This window comes from Dermochelys coriacea, chromosome 3 (assembly GCF_009764565.3).
Source record: "Dermochelys coriacea isolate rDerCor1 chromosome 3, rDerCor1.pri.v4, whole genome shotgun sequence".
Taxonomy (NCBI): domain Eukaryota; kingdom Metazoa; phylum Chordata; order Testudines; family Dermochelyidae; genus Dermochelys; species Dermochelys coriacea.
Window position 1 is genome coordinate 59663050 of NC_050070.1, and position 15231 is coordinate 59678280.

The 15231-nt window shown below is 42.5% G+C and overlaps 1 protein-coding gene across 14 annotated transcripts in view; it reads right to left on the minus strand.

Moving 5' to 3' along the window:
- COL12A1 (collagen type XII alpha 1 chain) overlaps window positions 1-15231 on the minus strand; it is a 152250-nt gene that overhangs the window by 54283 nt on the left and 82736 nt on the right. For 13 of the 14 annotated variants that reach the window (XM_043510523.1, XM_043510517.1, XM_043510522.1 and 10 more), the window contains 8 exons: window positions 14729-14871; window positions 11760-11889; window positions 11401-11520; window positions 10351-10500; window positions 5811-5927; window positions 5123-5269; window positions 4558-4632; window positions 3721-3860 (listed from right to left, as the gene is read on the minus strand). In XM_043510523.1, coding sequence (XP_043366458.1) covers window positions 3721-3860; window positions 4558-4632; window positions 5123-5269; window positions 5811-5927; window positions 10351-10500; window positions 11401-11520; window positions 11760-11889; window positions 14729-14871 — 1022 coding nt within the window. The remainder of the gene's footprint in view (window positions 1-3720; window positions 3861-4557; window positions 4633-5122; window positions 5270-5810; window positions 5928-10350; window positions 10501-11400; window positions 11521-11759; window positions 11890-14728; window positions 14872-15231) is intronic. The other variant, XM_043510521.1, reaches the window with a different exon arrangement.

Genomic DNA, 15231 nt, shown 5'->3' on the forward strand with positions numbered 1-15231 from the left:
TATAAAAACTGTTAAAGATTACAAAAAAAATGCAAGAAGCTCATGACATAGCAATTAACAGGGAATGTGCCAGAATTTCAGTCATTTGATACATACAGTATAATACACTTCCTGAACTGGAACATTAACTCATCTTGTATATTTGTATATATCCATGTAAACCTAGAGTGAATATTCTGCTATGTCTATAATGTACATTTCATGTTTCATTTCCTCTTAGTAATAGAATATTAGGGTTGGAAGAGACGTCAGGCGGTCATCTAGTCCAATCCCCTGCTCAAAGCAGGACCAGCACCAAATCATCCCAGCCAAGCCTTTGTCAAGCCAGGCCTTAAAAGCCTCTAAGGATAGAGATTCCACCACCTCCCTTGGTAACCCATTCCAGTGCTTCACTGCCCTCCTAGTGAAATAGTGTTTCCTAATAGCCAACCTAGACCTCCCCAACTGCAACTTGAGACCATTGCTTCTTGTTCTGTCATCTGCCATCACTGAGATGAGCCTAGCTCCATTCTCTTTGGAACCCCCCTTCAGGCAGTTGAAGGCTGCTATCAAATCCCCCCTCACTCTTCTCTTCTGCAGACTAAATAACCCCAGTTCCCTCAACCTCTCCTTGTAAATCATGTGCCCCAGCCCCCTAATAATTTCCATTGCCCTCCGCTGTACCCTCTCCAATTTGTCAACATCTCCTCTATAGTTGGGGGACCAAAACTGGATGCAGTACTCCAGGTGTGGCCTCACCAGAGTCAAATAGAGGGGAATAATCACGTCCCACAATCTGCTGGCAATGTTCCTACTAATGCAGCCCAATATGCCGTTAGCCTTCTTGGCAACCAGGGCACACTGCTGACTCATATTTAGCTTCTCATCCACTGTAATCCTCAGGTCCTTTTCTGCAGAACTGCTGCTTAGCCAGTCGGTCTTCAGCCTGTAGCAGTGCATGGGATTCTTCGTTCCTAAGTGCAGGACTCTGCACTTGTCCTTGTTGAACCTCATCAGATTTCTTTTGGCCCAATCCTCCAATTTGTCTAGGTCACTCTGGGCCCTATCCCTACCCTCCAGCATATCTACCTCTCCACCAGCTTAGTGTCATCTGCAAACCTGCTGAGGATACAATTAATCCCATCATCCAGATCATTAATAAAGATGTTGAACAAAACCGGCCACAGGACCGACCCCTGGGGCACTCCACTTGATGCCAGCTGCCAGCTAGACATCGAGCCATTGATCACTACCCGTTGAGTCCAACAATCTAGCCAGCTTTCTATCTATCTTATAGTGCATTCATCCAATCCATACTTTTTTAACTTTCTGGCAAGAATACTGTGGGAGACCATATCAAAAGCTTTGCTAAAGTCAAGATATATCACATCCACTGCTTTCCCCATATCCACAGTGCCACTTATCTCATTATAGAAGGCAATCAGGTTGACCAGGCATGACTTGCCCTTGGTGAATCCATGTTGACTGTTCCTGATCACCTTCCTCTCTTCCAAGTGCTTCAAAATGGATTCCTTGAGTACCTTCTCCATGATTTTGCCGGGGACTGAAGTGAGACTGACCCATCTGTAGTTACCCGGGTTCTCTTTCTTACCTTTTTTAAATATGGGCACTATATTTGCCTTTTTCCAATCATCCAGGAGCTCCCCTGATCGCCACAAATTTTCAAAGATAATGGCCACTGGCTCTGCAATCATATCAGCCAACTCCCTCAGCACCCTCGGATGCATTAGATCCAGCCCCATGGACTTGTGTATGTCCAGCTTTTCTAAATAGTCCATAAGCTGTTCTTTCACCACTGAGGGCTGCTCACCTCCTCCCCATACTATGCTGCCCAGTGCAGCAGTCTGGGAGCTGACCTTGTCTGTGAAGACCAAGGCAAAAAAAGCACTGAGTACTTCAGCTTTTTCTACATCATCTGTCATTATGTTGCCTCCTCAATTTGGCAAGGGTCCCACACTTTCCGTGATCTTTCTCTTGTTGCTAACATACCTGTAGAAACCCTTCTTGTGACCCTTCACATCCCTTGCTAGTTGCAACTCCAATCATGGCTTGGCCTTCCTGATTACACCCCTGCATGTTCTAGCAATATTTTTATACTCTTCCCTAGTCATCTGTCCAAGTTTCCACTCCTTGTAAGCTTCCTTTTTGAGTTTAAGCTCACCGAAGATTTCATTGTTAAGCCAAGCTGGTCTCCTGCCATATTTGCTATTCTTTCTGCACATCCTGGACCCTCAGTAAGGCTTCTTTAAAATACAGCCACCTCTCCTGGACTCCTTGACCCCCGGTATTAGCTTCGCAGGGGATCCTACCTATTAGTTCCCTAAGGGAGTCAAAGTCTGCTTTTCTGAAGTCCAGGGTCCATATTTTGCTGCTCACCTTTCCTCTAGTCTGTCCCATTTATATTATTAGCATGCCTTAGTAAGCTGGTCCTGAGCAGATGTCTCAGTATTCATACTTATTGAAATAAGTTTATCTTTTTTTTAGCCATCATAAATATCTAAAATGAAGAACTAAGAATGTGTGTAACTGGCCCAGGACAAAAGAGGAAAGAAGCTTTAAGTCTTTGACTAGTAAACCCAGGAAGTTCACAGCTATTCTCCTCCAACAGCTAATTTGCAGCAACTCTCCTGTTGGGCCAAAGAAGAAAAATTTTTGAAAACCAAGTAGTGTGAGGTTAGAGCTAGGCAGGATGGAGATACTGGAGATAAGGTGTTCCAGGAGAGGGTCTTTCTCTCTAGAAGTATGTCTGCAGAATGAAATAGGGGGAACCAATGACCAAGAGACATGCAAGGGGGAGGAGAGACCTGTTCACGAGCAAGGTAACTGGGTGCTTCAGGAAAACAGAAATAAAACATCCTTCCAAGGAAAATCACTGTCTTCCTTCCTACAAGGGAAGATAGTCTTGCACCAACCGGTGATGGCAAAGCTCCAGAGATATTCTTACTCGTGCCATTCACCTCTAGCTAATAAAAAAGCAATGCTTATGAAAGTGGGACAGAGCTCCTATCCAGTTCCCCTTAACTAGAAGGAAAACTGTCATGATGCAGGGTCTTGACCATGGGGAGATGAACATAAGACAAAATTAAAGGCTCCTCAGGAGTCTGGCAGAGACTCCTGGCAGAGACACATGGAGAACCCCAGGAGGAAGTAGAGACATTTCAGCCTCCCCACTATTCCTTACAATTTTCTTTTTAAAGATGCATCCAGTGAATCCTCTTCTCCAACTCTTTTGCAACTGTTTCCATGATTTCTTCTGCCCACTGCACATGCAACACTCTTCCTGAACTGACACACCAAGGCATTGCCCTCATTCATCATCATACTCCTTCTCAATGCCCACTTCTGCTGTGACACTAAAAATTAGCCTATTCATAACAACTATGGAGAGGGGCAGCTGAGAATATTTTATATGCACAAAGAAACAAAAACATGCAACTAACATTACATTGGCCACAGAGCACCCTGACTGCTCTTCCTGTATGCTGATTCCCTTTCATCTGCTTGCCATCTGTCTTTTGCCTTTCAGAGTGTCCACTCTTTTAGACAGGGACTGTGTTTTCCTTTATGTTTGTACAGCACAGTGCACATATATAATACACACAACACAGTACCAGAATAATCCTATACAATAGAGAAAGGTAAAGGAGACTTTAAGAATTCAGATTTGTTGGTTTGTTTGTTTAATTTCCCTGCAAAATGCACTTAATGAAAATTACCCACCTGAATTCCAGCAGGGTTGATTAAGTCAAAGGCTCCAACAGTATTAAAAACAAATTTCACTACTTTGTTGAAATTATCATCACCAATACTCCAGGAAGCATCAGTCAGGAACACAATGTCTGCTTTGGCACCTTTGCATACTGAAAGACAAACACAGCTCAATGAATTCTTAAAACACCCCCCTCATTCAGGACTGTGGACTAAAGAGCACTGTTTTGACCATTTTAAAGCAAGAATGATGAGCAAATATTCAGTAAACTTCAGTCATATTCTCAACCTGCAGACTACTCTTAAATATTAAAGTAGTGTTTCTCTTGCATGTATCTCTTGCATTTCCTGGGTTCTGCAGATTTTCGCACAATGCATTCAAGGACATCCCAGGTCAAATCTTGGCATTTATGTGCAAAAAGTTCATATGAAACAAAACCCTGAAGAGTGCAACTTAACACCAGTTTTCTTGGCAATCTACACCAAAAATAGGTTCATATGCTAAAGGCAAAGCTCACAAATCCACAACGCATACTGAGAGTCGTGGCCATTCCCCCAAATCTAGGCAAACTGCTACCATGACCCAGTGGCTATCTGAGCTCAATGCAACACCCTGGCAAATAGCTAGTATAAAGGGAATACGGCCCAGGCATCATTCCCCGGTCTACATCAGGCAGGTGATGGTGTCTGAGCTGCTGCAAAGAGCCAAAGTGGGCCAGAGGATCATTAGGCCCATATATTTTTGAAGTTACTTCAATTTAGAAATAATATAATTCAATCTAACCTTTGAGTGTGTGGACGTACAGCAAATAAGACAAAATATATTATGAATCTACAATACACACTTACCATCCCGAGCCGGTGGGATTGTGGGAGGTGGAGGAGGAGAAGGCGGTTGAGTTGGTGCTTCGGTAGGTTTGATGACTGAAGTAAAACAATTAAAACCTTTTATTTAATATAAAATTTTACCTAAGAAAAGACTCCACCCATGTGAATTACCCTGTGTATGACTGAGGAAAGAACTATCAATGCTTTTATTGGTGACCAAGACAAGTAATTCGTAATCAGCAAAGAAAAATTTGCTGTTCCAAAAGCAAGTCCTTAATTATGACAAGGGGCCAGATCCTGCCACTCTCACACAAACTGAGAAATCTCTCACTCCGTGGTTACTACCCAATGAGATTAACCTGAGCAAGGTAATACTCCATTTGAATTTCCCCCAAATAATTGCTATTCTCTGTTCCCCAGTTCAAGGAGTTTCCCACTGACTTACACTTGGAGACACAGGAAAATAGACCCCTCAGTTGTGGTACTGTATGTCTTGTACAAACAAGACAATTGTAAAATCTGTAGTCTGGACTATTTCCATCCCATTCTGTTCACACACTTACTGTTCATATTGCCCCTGACTTACACGTGCGCTCTTTCAGAGAGATGGGTGGTCCCTCAAGGTTTGGGGTCTGAACAAAGACAGTAGCATTGTATTCAGTGTCTGGTGAAAGGCCAGTGAAACAGTGGCTGGTTTCTGTCCCACGTACAGTAATTTCTTGTCCTCGGGATCCTGTGAAAACAAACCCAAAGGAAGGAAAATGTAGGGTCCGGTACTTCCCGTTCTATAGGTGTGCAGAACAAAGCAAGAGAGAGTGCATGTAGGGAGGGTGCTGAAATGGAATGAGTGGCACCTCCGCTGCTTGCTCTTCCCAGCTCAGGAAAGCCTCTGTGCAGCAACACTGTGTGGTAGGTGCTCTGCACATTAGTGAGCTCTCAGGCTGTGAAGGGGAAGAGGCAGGGAGCAGCTGCTCTCCATAGTATGCACTCATAACCCCTGGTGAGCAGCAGATTTCCATTGGGCAATCCTAGTGGGAGTTAACATGGATAGAAGCAGCATTAATTTCCAATCTGTGTCTTCTTAGAAATGCAGGCTGCATGCAGGCCTGGGGAGTTTTACCAACACAGCTTGGATCCTGGGGGAGGCACTGGAGTTGAAATTATCGCACACTCAGGGCCCTCAGCCTGTCACATTACAATCCTTAGTTTAGTCATGGCATAAAATTGAAACGTACATCCGCCCACAGAACACACAAGGAATCAAAGGAATTTACCATCAGCTGGGTTTAGCTTTAATCTGTAGGAAGATGCTGACCGGTGAGGGGACCATCGGATACAGAAGGTATCCCATCCCACCTTGTAACTTGTTAGATCAGTGACGTTCAAGTACACTGCAAAAAGGGAAAGTGTTCAATTATTATCTGGGAAATACAATACATTAGATATAAAATTAATCAGCTCAGAAAGAACAATGGCATCAGTAGTTGCTGGCCCACACAGCACTCTGGCAGTAAATTTTGCCCGCGTGTGGTTTTATTTTAAAAATGGGTTTCAGAGTAGCAGCCGTGTTAGTCTGTATTTGCAAAAAGAAAAGGAGTACTTGTGGCACCTTAGAGACTAACAAATTTATTAGAGCATAAGCTTTCGTGAGCTACAGCTCACTTCATCGGATGCATTTGGTGGAAAAAACAGAGGAGAGATTTATATACACACACACAGAGAACATGAAACAATGGGTTTATCATACACACTGTAAGGAGAGTGATCACTTAAGATAAGTCATCACCAACAGCGGGGGGGGGGGGAGGGGGGGGGAAGGGAGGAAAACCTTTCATGGTGACAAGCAGGTAGGCTAATTCCAGCAGTTAACAAGAATATCAGAGGAACAGTGGGGGGTGGGGTGGGAGGGAGAAATACCATGGGGAAATAGTTTTACTTTGTGTAATGACTCATCCATTCCCAGTCTCTATTCAAGCCTAAGTTAATTGTATCCAGTTTGCAAATTAATTCCAATTCAGCAGTCTCTCCTTGGAGTCTGTTTTTGAAGCTTTTTTGTTGAAGTATAGCCACTCTTAGGTCTGTGATCGAGTGACCAGAGAGATTGAAGTGTTCTCCAACTGGTTTTTGAATGTTATAATTCTTGACGTCTGATTTGTGTCCATTCATTCTTTTACGTAGAGACTGTCCAGTTTGGCCAATGTACATGGCAGAGGGGCATTGCTGGCACATGATGGCATATATCACATTGGTAGATGCGCAGGTGAACGAGCCTCTGATAGTGTGGCTGATGTGATTAGGCCCTATGATGGTATCCCCTGAATAGATGTGTGGACAGAGTTGGCAACGGGCTTTGTTGCAAGGATAGGTTCCTGGGTTAGAATCATAGAATCATAGAATATCAGGGTTGGAAGGGACCCCAGAAGGTCATCTAGTCCAACCCCCTGCTCAAAGCAGGACCAAGTCCCAGTTAAATCATCCCAGCCAGGGCTTTGTCAAGCCTGACCTTAAAAACCTCTAAGGAAGGAGATTCTACCACCTCCCTAGGTAACGCATTCCAGTGTTTCACCACCCTCTTAGTGAAAAAGTTTTTCCTAATATCCAATCTAAACCTCCCCCATTGCAACTTGAGACCATTACTCCTCGTTCTGTCATCTGCTACCATTGAGAACAGTCTAGAGCCATCCTCTTTGAAACCCCCTTTCAGGTAGTTGAAAGCAGCTATCAAATCCCCCCTCATTCTTCTCTTCTGCAGACTAAACAATCCCAGCTCCCTCAGCCTCTCCTCATAAGTCATGTGCTCTAGACCCCTAATCATTTTCGTTGCCCTTCGTTGTACTCTTTCCAATTTATCCACATCCTTCCTGTAGTGTGGGGCCCAAAACTGGACACAGTACTCCAGATGAGGCCTCACCAGTGTCGAATAGAGGGGAACGATCACGTCCCTCGATCTGCTCGCTATGCCCCTACTTATACATCCCAAAATGCCATTGGCCTTCTTGGCAACAAGGGCACACTGCTGACTCATATCCAGCTTCTCGTCCACTGTCACCCCTAGGTCCTTTTCCGCAGAACTGCTGCCGAGCCATTCGGTCCCTAGTCTGTAGCGGTGCATTGGATTCTTCCATCCTAAGTGCAGGACCCTGCACTTATCCTTATTGAACCTCATTAGATTTCTTTTGGCCCAATCCTCCAATTTGTCTAGGTCCTTCTGTATCCTATCCCTCCCCTCCAGCGTATCTACCACTCCTCCCAGTTTAGTATCATCCGCAAATTTGCTGAGAGTGCAATCCACACCATCCTCCAGATCATTTATGAAGATATTGAACAAAACGGGCCCCAGGACCGACCCCTGGGGCACTCCATTTGACACCGGCTGCCAACTAGACATGGAGCCATTGATCACTACCCGTTGAGCCCGACAATCTAGCCAGCTTTCTACCCACCTTATAGTGCATTCATCCAGCCCATACTTCCTTAACTTGCTGACAAGAATGCTGTGGGAGACCGTGTCAAAAGCTAGTGGTTCTGTTGTGTGGTGTGTGGTTGCTGGTGAGTATTTGCTTCAGATTGGGGGGCTGTCTGTAAGCAAGGACTGGTCTGTCTCCCAAGATCTGAGAGAGCGATGGCTCGTCCTTCAGGATAGGTTGTAGATCCTTGATGATGCGTTGGAGAGGTTTTAGTTGGGGGCTGAAGGTGATGGCTAGTGGTGTTCTGTTGTTTTCTTTGTTGGGCCTGTCCTGTAGTAGGTGACTTCTGGGTACTCTTCTGGCTCTGTCAATCTGTTTCTTCACTTCAGCAGGTGGGTATTGTAGTTGTAGGAATGCATGATAGAGATCTTGTAGGTGTTTGTCTCTGTCTGAGGGGTTGGAGCAAATGCGGTTATATCGTAGCGCTTGGCTGTAGACAATGGATCGAGTGGTATGATCTGGATGAAAGCTAGAGGCATGTAAGTAGGAATAGCGGTCAGTAGGTTTCCGATATAGGGTGGTGTTTATGTGACCATCGCTTATTAGCACTGTAGTGTCCAGGAAGTGGATCTCTTGTGTGGACTGGTCCAGGCTGAGGTTGATGGTGGGATGGAAATTGTTGAAATCATGGTGGAATTCCTTAAGAGCTTCTTTTCCATGGGTCCAGATGATGAAGATGTCATCAATGTAGCGCAAGTAGAGTAGGGGCATTAGGGGACGAGAGCTGAGGAAGCGTTGTTCTAAGTCAGCCATAAAAATGTTGGCATACTGTGGGGCCATGCGGGTACCCATCGCAGTGCCGCTGATTTGAAGGTATACATTGTCACCAAATGTGAAATAGTTATGGGTCAGGACAAAGTCACAAAGTTCTGCCACCAGGTTAGCCGTGACAGTATCGGGGATACTGTTCCTGACGGCTTGTAGTCCATCTTTGTGTGGAATGTTGGTGTAGAGGGCTTCTACATCCATAGTGGCTAGGATGGTGTTTTTAGGAAGATCACCAATGGACTGTAGTTTCCTCAGGAAATCGGTGGTGTCTCGAAGATAGCTGGGAGTGCTGGTAACGAAGGGCCTGAGGAGGGAGTCTACATAGCCAGACAATCCTGCTGTCAGGGTGCCAATGCCTGAGATGATGGGGCGTCCAGGATTTCCAGGTTTATGGATCTCGGGTAGCAGATAGAATACCCCAGGTCGGGGCTCAAGTAAAACTATTTCCCCATGGTATTTCTCCCTCCCACCCCACCCCCCACTGTTCCTCTGATATTCTTGTTAACTGCTGGAATTAGCCTACCTGCTTGTCACCATGAAAGGTTTTCCTCCCTTCCCCCCCCCCCCGCTGTTGGTGATGACTTATCTTAAGTGATCACTCTCCTTACAGTGTGTATGATAAACCCATTGTTTCATGTTCTCTGTGTGTGTGTATATAAATCTCTCCTCTGCTTTTTCCACCAAATGCATCCGATGAAGTGAGCTGTAGCTCACGAAAGCTTATGCTCTAATAAATTTGTTAGTCTCTAAGGTGCCACAAGTACTCCTTTTCTTATTTTAAAAATGTCCACAGAAGAAAATAATAGTTCTAGTCGATTCATCTCTGCTCTTTCTGTTTAGTCCCATACATCTGACCTCTGTTATTTACAAAAGCCCAAATTCTGATACGCTTTATTATGCTAAGTACTATCTGATTCTATGGGCTGTCCCACTAAAATCAATAGAACCACTTATAAAGATATTTAGCATGAGGAAAGTGCACCTGATTCGGACCCCATTGTATTTTATTTTATTTTATTTATTTACTGGCAGTGTCAAGAGCTTTTAATGAGACCATTTAACAAAATCAGGATTTTACAACTCATCTTTTTTTTGCTGAAATCTCAAATGGCTCATTAACTGAGGTCAGCAACGAACCAATCCTCCGCTGAGCAGGTTCAGCTTTGATGGAATGTGTAGTCAGTTGATATTACCATGTGATGCAATCAGAAGCAATGAGGGGGCCTTAATCTGCATGGTGCTGACTGCACCCTGCAATCTACTAAATACATTCTAGCCAATGGGTGTGGCAGGTGTTGAGCAACTTGCAGGCTCAGACCCAGCTACAGCCAAACAAATTGTAAGAAATGGAACTAGAGGATTGTCTCTTGCAAGCCATTAGTAAAAGCAATGTTTAAATAATTTGGGTTTCTACACTTAATTTTATTTACGGGCTTGATTCTCACAGGTCTGAGCATCCATAATTGTGGAATGTTCAGACCATAAGGATCAAGGCCCTTAATATGGACTTTTCAGTCAACATGAAATCACTTCAACAATTATATCCTATGTGACTACAATAAAAGTGGTTTGGACTTACATGTAGTGCCTTGATCAATCAGGGGTGCACTGAGTCCAGAATCGTATTGGGCATAAACATTCACATCATAGATAGTACTAGGAGACAGGTTGTGCAGTGTGTATGAAGTCACTTCCCCAACAAACACCTCCATTGGCGGCACGTCGGAACCTTGAGTTAAAGGGAATCATAGAAAAAGACACACAATTCTAAGAAGACTCTGCTATGGCATTATCAGTATTCTTTTATATAATCCGTACCCCTGAGTGGCACAGTTACATCAGCCTAGCCCCCGGTGTACACAGCACTAGGTCTAGAAGCTGGATGTCTCCAATCAACATAGCTCTCTCGCACAGGTGGATTAACTATGCCACTGGGAGCAGCTCTCCTTTTGGCATAGTAGTGTCTTCACTGAAGTGCTACACTGGCACAGCTGCACCAGTGCAGCATTTTATGTGTAGGCCTGCCCCAAAACTTGGTCCTTGTTTTAAAAAAACATGCTTTTGTTATTTCTTAAACCTATTACTTTAGTAAACATTCTCATTACTAATAAAATAAATGTAGCTTTACTAGTGCAATATTTGTATTTAATTTAATTTCCAGAGAAGCATGCAAATGTGGATTCATTCTCATGTCAAATAAAAGCATTGAAGGACTGTCATTCATTCAAACTCTGAGCCTGATTCTGATCACACACTCGTGTAAATCAAGAGCATCTCCATGAAAGATAAGAAGTGTAAAACTGGTGTAAATGAGAAGAGAACAGGCCTGGGACAAGAGATAAAATGGTTGTATTAAATGTCAAATATATAATGAAATCAAATGTGCTGTAATGTGTGTGACAATGTATCTGGTGTTCTAACTGTCTTTATTTTGAAACTCTGAAGTTAACAGGAAAACTTCTTACTCCTTTAAAGTCAATAAACCCACAAATTAAAATAAGTAAAGAAAACACCTTTAAAGCACAGGGCTCAGTTTTCATGAGGATACACAGATATTTCCACCCCAATCTCTTAACTCATTACTCATTGTTTTCAAAGTGTTCTCTTCAAAGGAGACAGGTTTTCTTACCTACAGGTTTATACGCAAGTTTGTACCCAAGAACAGGAGATGGGGAGGGATCCCAGGAAACTCTGAATCGTGTATACCACTCATCTGAAATATGTATGTTTTGAGGAGGAAGCAACCCAACTGAAAAGAAAAAATAAGCATTAGAATTGTTATTATAGTAGCAACTGCCTTTTAAAGCTGTATAACAGGTAAACTGTAAACTCCCTGAAGAAGAAATCATGTCTTTGGATATGTTTGCATTGTGCCTAGAACAACAGGAACCCAACACAGATGGGGGCCTCTGGCACCTCTGCAGCAGAACTATTAAGTAATAAGGAGGAGAAATGAGAATACAGTACTTAATGCTAAAGTTAAGTTACCAGTTCGTCCATTTCCTGTCAGCTGTCCACCGTCTCCATCATCATACACAGCCACAACAGTAATTTTATACGGTGTGTCTGACTGCAGTGGCTGTAATATCACATTATTTCTTCTTCCGGGTACTGTTGTCTAGAAATCAGGAGAGAAATACAGATGAATATCTTGTAATATTTTACCTGACATTATAATTGTAATAAACTGTAAATGAGCAACCCTTGTGGAATTTGTGGCTGTATTTCACTGCAAATACCCAGTTGTGTTTTTTTAATCCAGCTATAGAGAAATCCATTTTATTGAAAGGAAGACTCCACTGCTTTACCATTTCAGAACAATTTCAGCCTACCTAAAATTAACAGTATTGTCTGTTTAAATTATTTTAAAGTATAACTTTGTAGCTTTTGTCAAAAAACTGGATTCCTCGTCTCCTTCCCTTTACAATATTGTAGCTATCCCCACACCAGAGTGATATTCCACAGCTACCTGTGGCTTCTCCAGACCTCATTCAGGAATTAAACATCTACACAGACACACAAAAGGTATCAGAGTAGCAGCCGTGTGAGTCTGTATCCGCAAAAAAAAAAAAGGAATACTTGTGGCACCTTACAGACTAACAAATTTATTTGGGCATAAGCTTTTGTGACCTACAGCTCATTTCATCGGATGCATGTGAGCTGTAGCTCACAAAAGCTTATGCTCAAATAAATTTGTTAGTCTCTAAGGTGCCACAAGTACTCCTTTTCTATTTACAAAAGGTTTGTTTCCTCCATACAAGTTATTGTTGTGGGTTTTTGGAGAGAGAATAAACAAGAGAAGATAAAGCTACTGAAGGGAGGAGGGGAGAGAGAAGATAACCTTGTTGGTGTGTTTCTGTTGTGAGAGTGTGGAGTAGAGAAAAGGCAGAGTATCCACAAACACCATGGTCACCTTCTCTGGGGCACAGGGCCAGAAAAGAAGGGTAAAGAGAGATGGAAAGGACACACACAGAAGGGAAAAGTAGGTGTGAACTGGGCCTGGAGACTGTCCGAAATCCATAGATGTGGTCAGGCTGGTTCGGGGAGAAGCTATGGAATGACATCTGGTGGGGCTATGATAATGAAATGACATCTGGTGGAGCTATATGCAGAGGGGGATGAGATAAAGACATTTTGCTACCTGTCACAAATTAGCTATATTAATTCATGGTGTATCTCCACTGAGCCATTGCAGTTAAACCAGATATGAATTTGGGCCAAGATATATATCAGCCTCCAGAATATAAAGTCAGAGCCACCCATAGCCATAGAAAAGGTGAAACCTCCATAAATGTTCCTTAACATTAACATTCAAAATTTGAAAGTAACAAATACTAGTTATTTTAATACATTTATCTGTCTAATCAACCTTTCCTATAAAACAGCTGGATTTTTCCTTAAAAAAACCCTAATTTGTGCTATCTGTTCCCACAGCTGTTTCATTGTCCAAAAACTCTTCATGAGAAGTAAGCGCTCTTTCCAGTATCTGGCTTAAACCTTAACAATCTGCAGCTTCTCTTCATGACCACATATTTTCCACATTCTTTGTACGGTAGTTGGACCAGATAATGTCCTGGATCCTTCTACATCCCCTTTGAAAACTGAAAAGCCATACTAAAATTCCCTCTAAGTCTCCTTTTTGTCTCCATACTAAACACATTTAACCTTTCCTTTTCAAACAGAACCATCCACGCTATTACTCAATCCTGTTACCCTCCTCCGCTCTCTACCTAGAAGCTAGAAATCATTCTTTTCAACTTGGCAACCAAAACTGTACACTATATTCCACATTGCCATATCAATGTTTTATGAGATATCAACAATAATTATTTTGATTTGCAAAATTTTGCCTAAATTATTCAATCTGTTACCCCACTTGCTTCCTGCTGCAGCAACGCATCATGGTTTCTCCTTTTGTAGAGACACTGTGGTGCCCCATGGGAGTGCCATGGCCACAACACATCATGGGAGATGTAGTCCAAATTGTGGAGAGGAGAATGAGAGTACAAGGCACAGGAACTACAAGTCCCATGAGACACTGCCATGGTATTTCCTAATCAAAATTTTGAGTGCGGTGGGGTATTTCCTAATTGAAATTTTGAGTCTTTGGACAAAATGTTTTCTGTTTTGGGCTGAAAACCAGCATGATTTTCGTTTTCAGTGTTTAGTTTTTTTAACAAAAAGTCAAAATTTTTTTTGTAGAAAGCAGACACATTTTGAGAAAAAAATTGTTTAATTGAAAATACAATTTCCCATCAAAAACTAATTCTGAAGGGCTAATTTTCAACTGCCCTATTCAGCAATAATAAACGAACAATAACAGGCACTTATATAGTGCTCTGTAGACCAACTCTTTGTGCCATGGAACTTGATGTGAAGTAGCAGAAAGTTAAGGCACAAACTGTTACAATTCAGACAAAACCCCATAAAAGCAAGTACTATAAAATTTGAATTCAAGTTAATCCAGCTTCCTTAACACAGCTCATTCTATCTACTGATTGCCCCATATACTGTATGGTGCTGTGGTTACTAGGAGTCCTCATATGATAATACATAGTATGTGAAGCAACACATGGCTATTTACCCAAGCACAATGGCTTGAACTATGCATGCTGTGACAAGCTCAGCTCAGAATCTTCTCCTTGATCTCATCTTTAACACTATAATATGTATTGCTTTCAAGGCATTGGTGCCTTTCTGTATTTTACGTATGCAACTACTCTGTGGAACTGACTGTTTCACTCAAGACACTAAGACTCAGCTGCTTAAGTGCGCCCCTTAACACTGTCCTATATAATAATGCCCAAACAATTCATTCCTTCAGCAACCAAAATGTACAATATCCAAATATCAGATATTTTTGTTTTTCTATATATCAACAGAGGATATTTAAATGCTTATTAATGAATGATTATGTATTTTTATATTATATATGAATTATATATATAGGTACTTACATATTCATCTATAGGATCTCCAACAGTAGGTGAATAAATGATTCTATACTGCTGAACTGGCCCATCAGCATGGTCCCATTGTACAGACAGGCTGTTTGTTGTTGGACCAAACACCTTCAAGTTCCTTGGCCCACTGCGAGGTACTAAAAGGGGAATATGTATAAGGACCAATGAAGTGCAGTGAAGTCAGAAGTCCTTTCATATTATGATACCCTGGGATATAGAGCTGTCACTGTCAGTGGGTCAGATGTTGCCCTGGAGTGCACATCAAGGACTCCCACTGACCCCTGCATGTACATGTACAGGCAAATATAGATGATAATATCATGGCATTATCCAGAGGCCACATCAGGAGTGGGGCCCAACTGACCAGAATTCTGGCTCTGTGGAAGGGAGGGAAAGTCAGTAACTGAAGCTTGAAATGTGAGCATCTGCATCCATTACAGATTTCTGCCCAAACTCAGGCAGACAAGACAATTGACAGATTGTCACCTTTGCAGATT